Below are 15,288 nucleotides of genomic sequence, written 5' to 3'. Positions count from 1 at the left end.
TCCTTCCTTCCTTCCTTCCTTCCTTCCTTCCTTCCTTCCTTCCTTCCCTTCCTTCCTTTGCAGGATCTCTCTACATAGCCCTGGCTGTCTTGGGACTCTCTATGTACACCAGGCTGGCCTCAAACAACAATTTCTCTGTCTGCAGTCTGGGATCAAGGGCATGTGCTACCATACCTGGCTTGTTTCCGTGTTTTTGTTGCCCGGTTAGTGAAAGCTGGTTTTTCATTCTTACACACACACCCGGCTGACTATATTCACACAATAGAATTGTAATTACTCAGACATGGGAGTGAGTGAGCTACAGCCACATGCATGAACCTGTTGATCTGTGGCCACATTTCACAAACTGAGGAGCAAAGAAGGCAGAGATTTAAAAGAAGTACTTATGGTATATGTTCTTTAATATAGAAAGAAGAGGTGGAGGTTGGGCGTGCAAAGGCCCTTGTGGGCAGCAGTGAAAGGCACAGGCTCCTAGGGTGTCCGTATTCTACTTCATGACCTGAGTGCTATTGCTTGGTGTGCTTGCCCTAGGACTAGTAACTGAACTCCATGCTTTGGTTGGTTTAGTATTCCATGAGTATGTTATTCTTGACTCAAACCTTTACTTAAGAAATTGAAAAATAGTGATGCCTTGCTGAGCACCATGGTGGAAGACGCCACCAGCCATTTTTTTTTCAGTCCCAGGGGCTGTGGTTGGCTTTGAACTTATGCTGACGATGAATACTTATTTATTGTAAAAATATAACTTATCATTTGTATCACGTACACAAAGAAAAATAGTGAGGTCAAAAAGCACAAAGTCAGTGTGTACATTACAGTGCTTGGAGTGGTAGAAAGTACCACTCAGCAGAATACAATGGAGGAAGGCAGGCCCTGAGGGGCCATTTAAAACAGAATGGTGGGGCTGGAGAGATGGCTCAGAGGTTAAGAGCACTGGCTGTTCTCCCAAAGGGCCTGAGTTCAATTCCCAGCAACCACATACTGGCTCACAACCATCTATGATGAGATCTGGTGCCCTCTCTGGCTTGCAGGTGTACATGCAGACAGAACATTGTATACATAATAAACAAACAAACAAACAAATAAATAAATCTTTAAAAAACAAACAAAACAGAATGGCTACCCTGAGTCCTTTCTGAGAGGATCTAAAGGTTTCCAGATGTAGCCTAGAGAGGGCCCAGTATGAAAAATATGGGCAAGAGATTTAACAATGGGGGGTGGGGTAGGAGTGTAGTATGAGGTGGTATGTAAGAGCAGATTGCTTCCAGAAGGAAATAGAAGAGAAAATTAGAAAGGACAATTCACAAAGAGGACCATCTTAAATTGTCTAGGATTTCAGGAAGAAAGCAGTTTTAGATTCCGGCACTGAATGAGTGGGCTGCATAATTAATAAAGAGATCCAGGACTGAGGGTCAGAGGAGGAGCCTGGGGTCCAGGATGGCAACTTTCCTCTTCCGATCTTGGAGACCTTCCAAACACAACAAGAAGGGAAGAAAAAAAAAAGTCCATTTCCAGCAAACAGGGAGACAGAGATAATCTGTAGACCCAAAATACACATAAGGACTGCCAAAAGCAACCCAGAGGCTTCCTCAGAAGCACTGAGGAGCGAGGAGGCAGAAGTCACCTGGAGGGAAGAGGAAAACAAGACCCACAGTGGGAAGTAAGGCTTGAGGGGAGGAGGCCTTGAAAAGTGCCAGCAAAAATACACTCCCTGAAGGAAGGCAGGACTCCGAGGACGAAATGTGAGCGGGCAGAACTCAGTAAACCGGCCAAGAGAAAACAGAAACACCCGAGAAAGACAACTTTGGGAAGTCCCACGGTGACATTTAAACCTTGAAGACAATTCGCTGTGGGACATTGAACTGAGAACATGAATTTCTCAAGTGACCAAAATGGAATGGAAAGGCAGAGTTAAAAGAGGACCAGGGAGAAAATGACAGCTCGAGGAGAACCAAGGGGAATCGTGATACCCACACTTGACAGCCCCGCAGAAAAAAGTAAAACACAGCGGAGTCCTTTCTCATAGAACCTAAGGACAGTCAGTCAGGAAAAGGATAGGACTTTTAACAAATGGTACATGAACAGCACGAAATAGGCATGCAGCTTGATTCAAAGTCAATCACAGGACTAAATGCAAGAACCAAACATCTAATATTTTTAAAGGAAAAAATTAGGAAGAAAAAGTTTGTATCTTTATGTAAGTACAAGTTCTGGAAAAATGACACAGTGAAAAAAATAATAACTGAGATGGGTGCTGGTGGCCTGCCTTCAATCCCAGCGCTTGGGAGGCCGAGACAGGCAGATCTCCGAGTTTCAGGCCAGCCTGGTAAGTTCCAGGACAGCCAGTGCTACTCAGAGAAACTCTGTCTACTACATATATGATCCAAATTTAAAATATTGCCACTTCAAAAAATAATAAGGGCTGGAGAAATGGCTTGGTGTTAAGAGAGCTTCCTGCTCTTCCAGAAGATCTGAGCTGGATTCCAAGTACCCATGTCAGATGGCTCCCAACAGCCTGCAGCTCCAGCTACAGGGGATCTGTTGCCCTCTTCTGGCTTCATAGTCACCTGAACTCACAGATACAGATACGTAATTAAAACAACAACAACAACAACAAAAAAAAAAAACTTAAAAAGGGGGAAGGGACAGAATGGACATTTTAGAAAGAGACAACATTGTTAATTATCTTTAGGAAAGGTGCCAAGGGAAGTCAATGCAGAAATCAAATGTTTCTTGGCAAATAGTGTTGAGTTGACTATCTATTTAGAAAAAAAAAATTTTTTTCACCCTGCATAAAAAAATTAAGTTAAGGCCAGAGAAGGGATCAGTGAGTAAGAACACTTTGCCGTCAAGCCTGATTAATTGTTTCAGTTCAGTGTCTGGACTGTAACGGGGAGAAACAACTGCCAAAGGTTGTTCTCTGCTCTCCACATGCATGTGTGCAAACTCTGGCACACTGGCTCCCTCACCCTGCCATGCTGAGTCATCCTGGTGCTTGGCCTAGACAGGAGGATTTTGAGTTCAAGGCCATCCCCTCCAAAAGCCCCAAACAACAACAAAAGCCCCTAGAAACACCTGATCTCGTCATAAAGGTACTTTCCACCAAGCCTGACAACCTGAGTTTGGTCCCAGGACCCACACGGTGGAAGGACAGAACCAACTCCTGCAAGCCGCCCTTTGACCTCCATGAGTACCCCCCCACACACACACACACGCTAAGTATGCAAACAGAGGTGACAAAACTTGATAGGCAGAAAGCTTAAGCAGTCCTTTCACTAAAGGAAGATGTGTGGGGCCGGGAGTGCAGCTCTGGCTGGCAGCGTGGTAGCTCAGTGTTCAGGAGGGCTCTAGGATTGGTAATCAGCACCACGTTAAAATGGGCCTTGTGGGGCATGAGTGTGATCCTGGCACTTGAGAAGTAGAGTGAAGGTGGTCAGAAATTCAGGGTCATTCTCGGCTACATAGTGAGCTTGGGGCCAGCCTGGGCTACTATATACCCTGTCCCAAACAACAAAACAGAAAGTTTGTGTGTGTGTGTGTGTGTGTGTATGTCTAATCTATATTTTACGGTGAGTGATAAGTACACAGAGCCGGAAAAAGATTTAATGTATAAAACAGTAAGAAAGATGCAGCCACGATAAGATACAGGATAAGGGAAAGTTACAGGGTAAAAAAAAAATGATGTGTATACACAGATGCTCACCCTTCATTTATAATGAGAAAAAGCGCATTGTGGTCATGTGAGATGGCTTTTCACATGTAATAGCACGACAAAAATTAAGACCCTGGCAGCATCAAGGACTGGTGAGAACAGAGCACAAAAGGAATTCTCATCCCATGCTGCTGGGAGTGTAATTTGCGGTAACCGCTTTTGCTCTGAGACTCCCTCCCACCCCTAGGTATATAATTTAGAGGAGCCCCTGTCCTTGTGACCAGAAGACACATACGAGAATGCAATGCTTACAACAAAGTTATTGAGCCAGCCAGCTTATCTATGTCCACCACATAATTTATGGTCCGCTCACACAGTGGGGTACATCCAGAAATGGAAATAAAATGCCCAAGAAGTCAAGTCATGCTGGGCAGAAGGTGTGAGGCGGATGCATGTCGGTGGATGGAGTCCTCTCAGACACAGCAGAAGAGCGCGTGCCACTCACGGGTTCACACGCAGAGGATAAAAATGAAAAAGAGGACCAAAGGCTGATGAGCCTAAGAGAGAGACTCACGATCAGTCCTCTGACGAAGGGGCCTTCTAAGGCCCTGGCAGCCTTCTGTGGACTGACCGGATGTTGAGAGGGTGAGAACCCTATTTACCCTTCTCAAAGCTACACATAGACAGTTTAGAGACTTTCTGCACTTGGATTTCTCTCTACAAACACAGCAGGGCTTTATGTTAAAGGGGAGAAGCTGGTCAGCCACAAAGGACCACAAAGCGTAGAATTCCATGTGTGTGAAATGTCAGACTAGGAGAATGTATTGAAACTTAGAGTGGATTAGTGGTTGTCTACAGCTGTGGGGGTGAGCGAGCCAGAAGAGCAGCTAATGGACCGAGGGCTTCTTTAGGGAGAGAGGAAAGCATTCTAAAATGGGTTGTGGTGACAGTTGCATAACTGTGAAAATCCTAAAATCCATGGGACTGTATGCTTCAAAAGGTCAAATTACATGTTATGGGAATTATATCTCAACAAAGCTTTTATTTAAAAGAGTTGGTAGGGAAGTGGGGCCCAAGGAAAGCTTCTTGATAGGCGATGGCAGGCTGAAGCTGATGGAGAGGATGCGGGAACCGGTCAGGGGCTCTCAGTTATTAATATGCACCCACATCACCTGCAGGCCCAGACAGTCTGTCAGGCTCTATTCATAGAAGTCTCTGATTTCTCTAGGTCTGGAGTGGGGTCGAGAATCTGCCTTTGTAACATGGTGATGCTGTTGGCCCAGGGACTATACTGGATAGAGAAGGTTCCGGACTCACTCACATCGGATGAGGGGATGAATGGATGGACTGGGTGTTGGGAAGAGTGGATAGGAGAACTGAATGTCTAAATTAGTGGGCCGGGGCCTGGATCAGAGCTCCATGGATGAGAGCTTGCTGCACATATCTGAAGACCCGAGTTCAAATACCACTGCCTGCCCGAAAAGCAGGTTGGGGCCATGTGGGGCTGTACCCCCGGTACTGTGGATGGTGGAGACAGGAGGACTGCTCTGAGGGTTGCTGGCCACGAGCCTAACTCCGGGTCCAGCAAGAGGCTGTCTCAAAAAAGAGTGATCTAGAGAGTGATAGAGCAGGACATCCAACCTCCTCCTTTGGCCTCTTCGAGTGCGTGCACAAGCTTCTACAGGAGCGCAGAGAGAAAGAAAGAAGTAAAGTAACGGATAAAGACTAGAGAGATAAACAGCACATCATCACGTGGTGTTTTTCTGTCCGAGCTCTACACTGTCTGGCAAGTGACTCCACCGCCCTGCACCTCCCTGTCATCCAGTGTGAAATGGGTGGGAGTGCAGATGTGGCCACCCTGCCTGGCAGCCTGAGGCAGGGGGACCACGATCAAGGCCAGGGAGGTCCTGCCTAGAAACGACTGGGAGCGTCTATGAATGTTCTACGAGCCAGTCCCCTTGGAAGAGCCTCGCACACGCGTGAGCTGCCTTACTTCTTGCTTGAATCTGACTATTACCATCATATATCACCGGGCTGTACTGTGTGGTTGACACGAGAGGCTTGTAGTTTGGATCCATCTTGTTTCCATAGTGGCCCATGCTGACCTCGAATTGAATCAGGTCCTTAAATTTGGGCATCATGGTACAAGAAAGGAAGATGACGCACAGCCCATACTTCTGGCGATACTGCTGCCTCTAAAACAATAACCACAAACACACACATCCTCAGTACATAAAGGACGGCTCAGGCTACCCTGACAGGCAGGGGCGTGAGGACAAGTGCCCTGCTTTTTCCTAAAGTGCTCTGTGTTCCACACGCATGCACACAAGCACTGTTCTTGGTGCCTCTCATCACCTCTCCTCCCCTTATCCAGAAAGGCTGCCCCTTTCCCCTTCTGCCTCGGCTACCAACTGTCTCTTAATTGTGTCTGTTTCTGCCATGCTCCCCGCTTGCCTGGGTCCTCTGTCCACCTCAAAAACCACTTGTTTATAGTCTGCTGTGTGGCCCATGTTTCTTCCCTCTCCGGCTTCCCTTTCCCTTCCACTTTTCCTTCCCCTCCTTTTCCCCTTCCTCCCACACTCCCTTTCTCTCTTCCCTTCTTTCTTTTCTTTCTATGTTTTTTAAACAGTATCAATCTGTAGCCCAGGCTGGCATTGAGTTTATGGCAGTCTACTTGCTTCACCCTTCTGATGAGTGATGGGATTACAGACATGAGCTACCACAGCCATCAGGATTTTTAGTGTCTGTCTGTCTGCCTGTCTGTCTCTCTCTCTTTCTCACACACACACATTCAAGATCTCTGCTCTCTTTTCCTCCCCTCCTATAGTTCTGGCTGTGGTGCCAGGTTAGGCTCCATCTTCAGCTCTCCTTTCCTTTCAGTCCCCCTACTCTTCTCGGGCCACTGTTCCTGAGAGCACAGATTCAATCATGATGTGCTTATCATGATGTGCCTATGTAGCTAGCAGTCTCCAGGCTCAGCTATGTGCATGTCTCATAAGCACACAGCAGAGGTAGAATTTGCTGTCTCCCATACTCCTGACTTTCTTCAGGGAGGCCATCTTGGTGGCTGACACTGTTGGCCATGCTGTCTCCCAGTGGGCAGGAGCCTGTAGGTGTCAGCCTCACTTTTGTCTTTGTCTCAAGGGGTCCCTGGACCCTCTCTTCCCTCCTCCTCTCCTCTGCTGAGACTGTGTCCTCGTCTCTATTGACTGAGCTACCTCAGCTTATCCCCTCCAACCTGCTGTCCATCCTGCTCCTCTACTGCTCCCATTCAGGGCCACTCCACTGGCTTTAGGAAGAAATCCAAAGGCCTTAAAATTCTCTTACAAAGCCCTGAGGAAATGGGGTGTGAATAAGCTGCCTTCATCCTTAGAAAATGTTTCCAAAGCCACAATCCTGTGCTTACAGGCTCCCTGACCACTAGGGATCTGGCTCAGCATTAAAGCCATGGAAGGTGCTTAGGGGACACTCAGTAGACTGGTCAGGCACCCTTCTACTCTCAACAGACTGGTGGCCAATGTCTCTTGCAGTGTCAGAAACTGGGGTTCACAGTGGGTCTGGGGGATGCAGAGAAACTTTTTGTTTTTCTTCCCTGTTACCTGTTTTCTGTGATTACCTCTACCCGGGTCACTTCTTGAGACAGGTCCTTTATCATAGTGTTTTGCTGAGACTTGATTGTGGTGATTATCTCCAGGAAGACTCGGCCTCGATAATCTAAACCATCCTTGACAGCATCGAGAATACACTGGGGCAACAGAGAGAAAGGGATGATCCAAAGAGAGCAAAGAGACCCTCCTGGAGCCCACACAGCAAAGGCAACTCTGTCCCGCGATGGTCACCTTGGGCATGGCACCAACCACAGCCTGTTAAAGACTACCTAGTCAAGATGATATTATTTCCATGTGTTCTGGGGCCTGGCCCCTCTTCTGCACTCTTCCCACCCGCTACTCCTTGTTCATGCAGACTCTTTCTGCCAGCTGACCGGAAGGACTTTGAACTAAAAATGCTTGGAGCTTGGAGGGCACAGTAATCACCAGAGTGAGCGTCCCCAACCTGGTCAGTCAATGCATGCTCTGCCTCCTTGTCAAAAGTGAGTGCTCCAAGAACAACATAGAAGCCTAAAACAGGCCAACTAGAGTGCTTCCCTGGTCTTGTGGGAAGCGTCTCAGCAGAGCTGACCGTAGCAGGTGACAGAGGCCAAGGAGTTACCCATAGGATGACGTGGAGGAAGAGACAAAGTCTGTGACAATGAAGGGCTCCTCTCACAAACTTTCTTCCAGCCTTATTAAGCACCCCCACATTTCCCCTTCTACTTATCTTTTTAAATTTGTATTTATGTGTTGAGGGAATGGGCTGAGCCACGGCATGAGACTAGAGAGGGGAGAACAATTTCTGGGAGTTGGCTCTTCCTTCCACTATGTGGGTTCTGAAACTGAGCCCACATCATTACTGGCTGAACCATCTTGCCAGCCCCCACTTTTTTTTTTTTTTTAAGATAAGGAACTGCTGTGTAGCACAGCCAGCTTCAGACTCATGATCTTCCTGTATCGGCTTCCTGAAAACTCTTATTCCCTTCTTGACTGAGCCCAATTTTGAGTTGGGTTTCCAGCATTAATAAGCAATCTTGAGCGACCCTACCCTTTTTTCACCCCGTGTGCCTTTCCTACTGGTGGGAAACCTTACCAAGGGTTCATCTTTCTCAGTGACCATCTAGAGCACCCCATTTGTCCTTTTCTGTATCAGGGCTTAGGATCCCTTGTATCCAGGATGATTTATGTGCCTGGACAGAGGCCAGGCAGAGTCTTCCCTGGACATCTCTCAGCCTCCAGTGTTTCACGCAAGTCAACCTTAACTCCCCCCCCCCCCCCGAGGCTGACAGAAAATACTTACAGCGCCTTCCTCTGGAATCCTGAAACGGGCCTTTTTACCCCCATGGAGATTCAGGAAGCTGGGGCCAAAGCAGGGCAGGAAGCCGGAGTACATCCCTGGAAGGAGAAAGCATGAGAGCAGTCAGGGGCTCCGGCGGGATGGGGGCAGAGGGAGGGGTCCCCAGCTTTGCTTGCCTTGGATCTCCTCGCCGGTGGACGAGATCTGGTTGAGGCACAGGCTGGCAGAGCCGATCTCATCTTGGTAGTTGTGTTTGGAGCTGGGAAACACACTGCAGGCTGAGCCCCTGGCCCAGCTCTGCCTCCTCCTCCCCAGAGTGTGGCTCTATCTCTAGTCCATTTGCTCACCCGTCCAGGACCCTGAACTTGATGTAGCTAGAGAGGCAGGGCAGCTGCAAGGAAAGGCAGGGGGCCAAGGTGAAGTTACACCAGCGTGGTGTGGTCCTCAGGGGACCTCGCAAACGGGTGGGAAGACCTTGCCTCAGTTCCCATTCAAGCACAGTCAAGCCGGATTTATCCTGTGCTTCGGCCCTTTTGACTGCCAGGCTTCCCGCTAACAAAGGCTGCTGCCAGGGCCCTGGGACCATATGACATTGCTTTGTGTTCATTAGGTTTTTAAGATTAATTTTGTACATGTGAGTGTGTGCCTGTGTCTAAGTAAGTATACCACATGTGTGTATGCTGCCCATGGAGGTCAGAAGAGGGCACTGGAGCTCCCAGACTGAGGTTCCAGATTGTTGTAAGCCTGAACTTGGGTCCTCTGCAAGAGGGACAAGAGTTCTTAACCACAGAGCCATCTTTCTAGCCTTGTTTTGTATTCTTCATGCTAACATGGACTCTTGCTTGCTTACACTTCAAGACTGGGGCTGGCTGAGGGGGTGAAAGGGATTGCTGTGCGAACCCAATAACACGAGCCCAGCCTCTTGGGACCTATCATGTAAGTAAAGAAACAACTCCCTCAAGCTGTTCTTTGACCTACACATATGTGTCCTGGCCCATACATACCCATGTACATATGTAAGTGCCATGCGTGTTCTGGGAACTGAACCCCGGTACTCTGTAAGGGCAGCGTGTGCTCTTCATCCCTGAGCCGTCTCTCCAGTCTACACTTGACTTCGTTTTTAGTGTGGGTGAAAGGGCACATCTGAATTTCTGGAGCTTGTTTGTATGTCCCCTTATTGTTCTCTGCTGGACTGAACAGCATACCCTGGGTTTCCTCTTGTTTCCTACCAAGCAGAGCCTTTTTGACTGTGCTCAGTGGCTCTGGCCTCAATCCATACCAACACGACCACCAGAATTTCCCTTTTGAATTTGAGGAAGGGGAGGGAGGGTGTAACGGAGCAGCCGTACCTGAATCTGGAAGGTGAGGATTTGGTTCCATACTGGGCTGTCGAACTGGATCTGTGGCTGTGTCCTGAGCTGAGAACATCCCAAGGCTCAGTCAGAGCTAGCCTGTCCCCTCCTCCCGGTACTGATCTTCCTTTCCCACCTCCCTGTTCAGCCCCTGGTGGATACTTCCTGCAGCACCTGGTGATGGGGCTAATTCCTAACCTTTGACCTCAAGTTACCCTTGGACAACAATGTCTCCCCAGTCCCAGAGTCATCCCTTGACTCTCTTAGAGTGCCGCCTCCCACCCTTCTTTTCAGCAGTGTTGAAAACCCAGTTTCACACGCCCTAGAACACCCTACCACTGAGCAATACCTCAATTCTTTATTTTGTTTTCCTTTTATGCTTTTTTGGGGGTGGTGTTCTTTTAATTTACTTACTTATTTTCATGTGTGTGGGTGTTTTGCCCGCATGTATGTCTGTGCATCCCATGATGCCTGGTGCCAGAGAAAGCCAGAAAAGGGTATGTGCACCTCTGGAATTGGGGCTACCCATGGTGGTGAGCCACCGTGCTGATGATGGTAATTAAATTCAAGTCCTCTGGAGGAACAGCCATACTCTTAACTTCAGAGCCAGACCTGATTTCCTTTTGTTTTGAGACAGGGTAGCCCTGGCTGGCCTAGAACTCACCAAATTTGCCAGGCTCTGGCCTGGGCTTGGCAGTGCTCTTCCCACCTCCCAGACAGCACTGCCAACTCTGTCACATGAGGCATGTACAAAGGTTTTGTTAGATCAGTTCCAACAGAAAAAAAAAAATGGCCAGAAGCCTGGCTGGTGGCCATAGCAGTTCTTCCCTGCCCCCTTTTAAACCTGAGACACATCTCATGTAGTCAAGGCTAGCCTCTCCCTTCAAAGTGCTGTGGTTATGGACATGCACCACATATGGTATGGCAAGCGCACATTATTTTATTTTATTTTTATTGTATTTGGCTAAGCCAAGGTATCACTGTGTAGCCCTGGTTGGCCTGGAACTCACTATATGTAGACCAGGCTGGCCTCGGACTGGGGTCCTGCTCTGCAGCGCTCTCTCTTCCTATGCACTGCTTTCCCCATGTGCCGCTTTCTCTAGGTCTCAGAGCCTTTCTATACCTACCTTGTCCCCAATCAGTTCCACCTCCAAGGCAGGAGCAGCTGACTGGTGGCTCTCTAGGACAGGAGGAGAAGAGGACTCCTGAGACAGATGCATCATTTTTGGGGGAGGGGTCAAGAAGAGGAAATGGGGCAACTAGACAACTTTTAGCCCCTCCCCCAGTTTAGCTCTTTTCCCTCTGGGCAGACCTGTCTTCCATTTACACAATGCTTCCAGTGTATGTGCATGTTCTCTCTGCCCCGTGTGTGTGTGTGTGTGTGTGTGTGTGTGTGTGTGTGTGTGTGTGCGTGCGCGCGCACACGCACATATGGGATGTCTTAGAGAAGCCTGAGTCTACATCTGGACACCAAAAACTGGTCAATGGCTTGGAGCCTTGAAAAGGTATCTATGGGAATTATAACAAACACTTGTATGCCAGGTAGCAGCAGCGGCGCACACCTGTGATCCCAGTACTCTGGGAGGCAGAGGCAGACAGATTGCTGTGAGTTCAAGGCCAGCCTGGTCTACAAAGTGAGTCCAGGACAGCCAAGACTACACAGAGAAACCCTGTCTCAAAAAAAAAATTTTTTTTAAAGAAAACAAACAGTTGTGAATGTCAGTGTCACACTATCCCTTATTCTAAATCTTAGGCTGATATTTTAAAAAAAGCAGAAATCTGGTAAGGCTCTGAGGTGCTCATGCACAGGGACGCCTGGAGCCTCCTCCTCCCTGCCCGCAGCCTCTAACTGAAATGGAGGTCCTCTGCACAGTAGATGAAGAACTGTAAGTAAGCCAGGCTGACTGGAGCTTCTGTTGACTTGTAGATCTGGACTTCAGTGTCAGTTACATACGGCAGCTTCTGGTCTACCTGGAGACACCAGGGGATTGGACAGGGTCGGGCTCAGAGGCAGGGCACAGCCAAGTTCACCCCTTTTTGATTTTCCCAAACTTCCCACTTGGTGCAAGGAGGGTGAACAACCCCCTTATGACACTCTGAACAAAGGAGGTGTAGACCAATGGCTTCTTGGAAGGCTCAGAGGTCCCTGAGGAAGCAGTCGGGTAAAAATGTTACTGGGAACGAGGGGGGGCAGCCTCACCAGCGCCTGATCCCCCACACCGAGGGCAGAGATGGTGACTTTCAAGTAGCCTCTCACTCCGCTGGTGGTCTTGTGTCGCTGGCAGAGGCCTAACCATTTCCTTAAGAGTGTGTGACCTAGGGCAGTGGGCCAAAGTGAGAGGCCCTCCAACGCCCCCTCCCCCTCCTGAAAACAGCTTTGTTTCTAGGGGGAAATAAGGCAGGGAATGCCTCAGATCCACTGTCTCTCATCTAACGGCAGAGAAAAAGGGTCTCCTTCGCTACCACATAATGATGGTAAATTCTCTAGGCTCCTAGCACCTCTGGGAAAGAGGAGATTCCCTCTTTCCACCCCAGCCTGATGCCAGACAGATGGAGGCAAGCAGCTCCCCCCCGCCCCCCCCCCGATAGATTCAGTGTCAACCTGGTATGCGTGTTATGGATGGCTCATAGTAGAATTCCCCACTGCAATCTCAATCTCTTGTCAAATAGTGGGGTACCAGAGCTGGGATGGGGAGGATGGAGGCGAGTGGAGAGAGGATATTAGTGGATGCAGGATGCAGTTGGGTAAGGAAGGACCGGGAGCTCTACAGCCAAGTAATGATGATTGACAATAATTGTCTATTTCAAAATGACAGAGAGGACAGTGGACGTTCTCAGTACAGAGAAATTATAGTGAATGTGAGGCCAGCCTGGGTATGTGAGACCTTGTCTCAAAATTACAAAACGAAAATGTCAGCAAATGCAGGGCACCCACAGCTGGCTAAGATGCTGAGAACAAATGACATTGAGGGCTTGGCCTTAAACAAGAAATCCTGACCCTCTAATGTTCCCTCTAGGGGTCAAGAAGCATTGCAGAAGAGAGGCCGGAAGAGACCGAGGATAGAGAAGTGGGCTGACAGCGGTCATCCCCCAGGCACGACTCAGTCACCGTGATCATGAACTCACAGCCGCCGTAGCTACAAGCTCTGAGCCCTGTGAGCAATCCCAGGTCAAGGAGTGGCTCATGGGTCGCTACCCCTCACTGCTGAACTGTTGGTTGCGAGGGATGGAGAACCGCTGTCTCTAGTTGTGTACCTACCACGGAGTCCAGCAGGCTCTGATGGAGGGCTCTAAGCCCGTGGTCGCACAGATGGCCCTAGCTAAACTCAGTGGATCCCACAACACAATACATAAATAGGTATGAGAAATAAATTCATAGGGATGTGTCCTGCTGGTTTTATGTCAACTTGACACAAGCTACAGTCACCAGAGAGGAAGGAGCCTCAGTTGAGGAAATGCCTCTGTGAGATCCAGCTATGGGGTGTTTTTTCAATTAGTGATCAATGGCCCCGCCCACTGGCGGGGCCATCCCTGGGCTGGTGGTCCTGGCTTCAATAGAAAGCAGGCTGAGCAAGGGGAAGCAAACCAGGAAGCAGTGCCCTTCCATGGCTTCTGCATCAGTTCCTGCCTCCAGGATCCTGCCCCGTTTGAGTTCCTGTCCTGACTTTCCTCAATAATGAACAGTGTTGTGGAAGTGTAAGCCAAATAAACCCTTTTCTCCCCAACTTTCTCTTTGGTCATGATGTTTTGTTGCGGCAATAAAAACCCCAGCCGAGACAGGGAGCGATGGGGTGGACAAGAGTGGGCGACAGATGAGAGGGTTGGATGAGAAAACAATCAGCATTGTGTGTGTGTTTGTGTGTGTAAAAAGAAATTCAATATATAAACACAGTATGCTTAAAAAGAACGTGGTATGGGGCATATGCCTGTGATCCCAGGAGGCAGAGGCTGGTTCATGAGTTCTAGGCTAGCCTGGGGTACATAGTAAGATGCATAGTAAGAAAAACAACACAACAAATTTGAAAAGCAGCAAAGCTGTGGTCTTCTGGTACTGGCTTCACAAATTAGAAACATAACTTTTAATAAAAATTGAGCATTTGACCCTCTCCAATGTGTTGAGCTTTTCAGAGAAAGATGCTTTTATCATAAGTCATGATAAAATCCAGCATAGAGTAAATATTTTCAAGCAAGGAAAGTTATTCAGACTCTGTGATATCTTCTCTCCATTTGCTGGGGATTCTGAGGGATTTTACTACTGGCTTTTTTCCCTCCCCCCCCTCCCCCCCCTTTTTTTTTTCCAAGTTACATATACTTGTAATAACTGTCACCTACCTGGGGAATGGTAGACAAACCCAATGTCTGTCTGAAAAGATAAGAGTAAGTAAAGATTAGTTAAGTTTTAGACAGGTTTTCACAATGTAGCTCTGGCTGTCATGCAACTCACAAGAATGTGGACCAGGCCTGCTTTGAATTCACAAGAGATCCACCTACCTCCATTGGGACTGAAGGCATCTGCTACCATACCCAGTAAGCTTGGACCTTAAGTGCCTCCTACCCAAGGACCATGTGTTAAAGGCATGATCATCTGCTTACTATCACAGGTATTTGTTTAGTAAGAGAAGGTTGTACAGTACAAGCCAACACCAAGATCTGCAATTCCAGCTCACCCAGTGGCCACTTGGCCAGGGCCTAAGTGCAGGCTTAGTCTGAACTCTGTCTTCAGAAGAAACTGGAAGGACCATTGCCCTCTCTATAGAGGAGGCTACTGAGCTTCAAAGATGTCCCACAGGCTTAACAGAGTGAGGAAGCCTGTGCTGGAAATATCTAGAATATAATACACTCAAGTCTTCCCTGTCTCTGGGTAGGAAAGGACATCGGTGCCAGGAATGGGGATAGGGGTGACTGAGTGGTCGCTGGCAAAGAGACTCTACGTGGCTTTCCTTTCTCCTGGGACATGGTGTTGGACTAGGGCCTGAGGGAGATGGTACAGCACAAGAGGCAGTAAAATAGGGCCGGGGCCCAGTTCACAGATCAATAACAAGACTCTATCCAGAGGCCTGCTTCCACGCGTCTGCGCATCTTCTTATACAGGAGGCAAAAACTTCTTAGACAAACAAAGAAATGCATAAGCCGGGCTAGGGCACTCTCCCAGTTTACACAAGGCACTGAGTTCAGTCCTTAGCAACCCAGACACAAACATTCATGTGCGCACACAGACACACACACATGTTCACACGCACAGACACAAGGACACACATAATCACACACACACACACACACATACACACAGACATATACACAAATATGCACAGTCACACGCATGCACACATATATACACCCATACACATACATACACACACACACAGTCACACACACAGTCACAGAGACAGACACAAA

General features: G+C 48.4%; 1 protein-coding gene across 1 annotated transcript in view; it reads right to left on the bottom strand.

Annotated features, from left to right (window-relative positions):
• The window catches only part of Fer1l5 (fer-1 like family member 5), a 48,867-nt gene that overhangs the window by 22,874 nt on the left and 10,705 nt on the right, over positions 1-15,288 (bottom strand). The window contains exons 10-19 of the mRNA XM_055606756.1: positions 14,224-14,254; positions 12,092-12,207; positions 11,742-11,862; positions 11,019-11,071; positions 9,889-9,957; positions 8,887-8,930; positions 8,716-8,798; positions 8,543-8,637; positions 7,269-7,397; positions 5,670-5,847 (exon numbers count right to left, since the gene is read on the bottom strand). Of these exons, the coding sequence (XP_055462731.1) occupies positions 5,670-5,847; positions 7,269-7,397; positions 8,543-8,637; positions 8,716-8,798; positions 8,887-8,930; positions 9,889-9,957; positions 11,019-11,071; positions 11,742-11,862; positions 12,092-12,207; positions 14,224-14,254 (919 nt within the window). The remainder of the gene's footprint in view (positions 1-5,669; positions 5,848-7,268; positions 7,398-8,542; positions 8,638-8,715; positions 8,799-8,886; positions 8,931-9,888; positions 9,958-11,018; positions 11,072-11,741; positions 11,863-12,091; positions 12,208-14,223; positions 14,255-15,288) is intronic.

The sequence above is a fragment of the Psammomys obesus genome, unplaced genomic scaffold (assembly GCF_907164565.1).
Source record: "Psammomys obesus unplaced genomic scaffold, mPsaObe1.curated_primary_1811, whole genome shotgun sequence".
Lineage (NCBI taxonomy): Eukaryota > Metazoa > Chordata > Mammalia > Rodentia > Muridae > Psammomys > Psammomys obesus.
The sequence above is the reverse complement of the archived record's forward strand: the minus strand, read 5'-3'. Positions and strand labels throughout refer to the sequence as shown.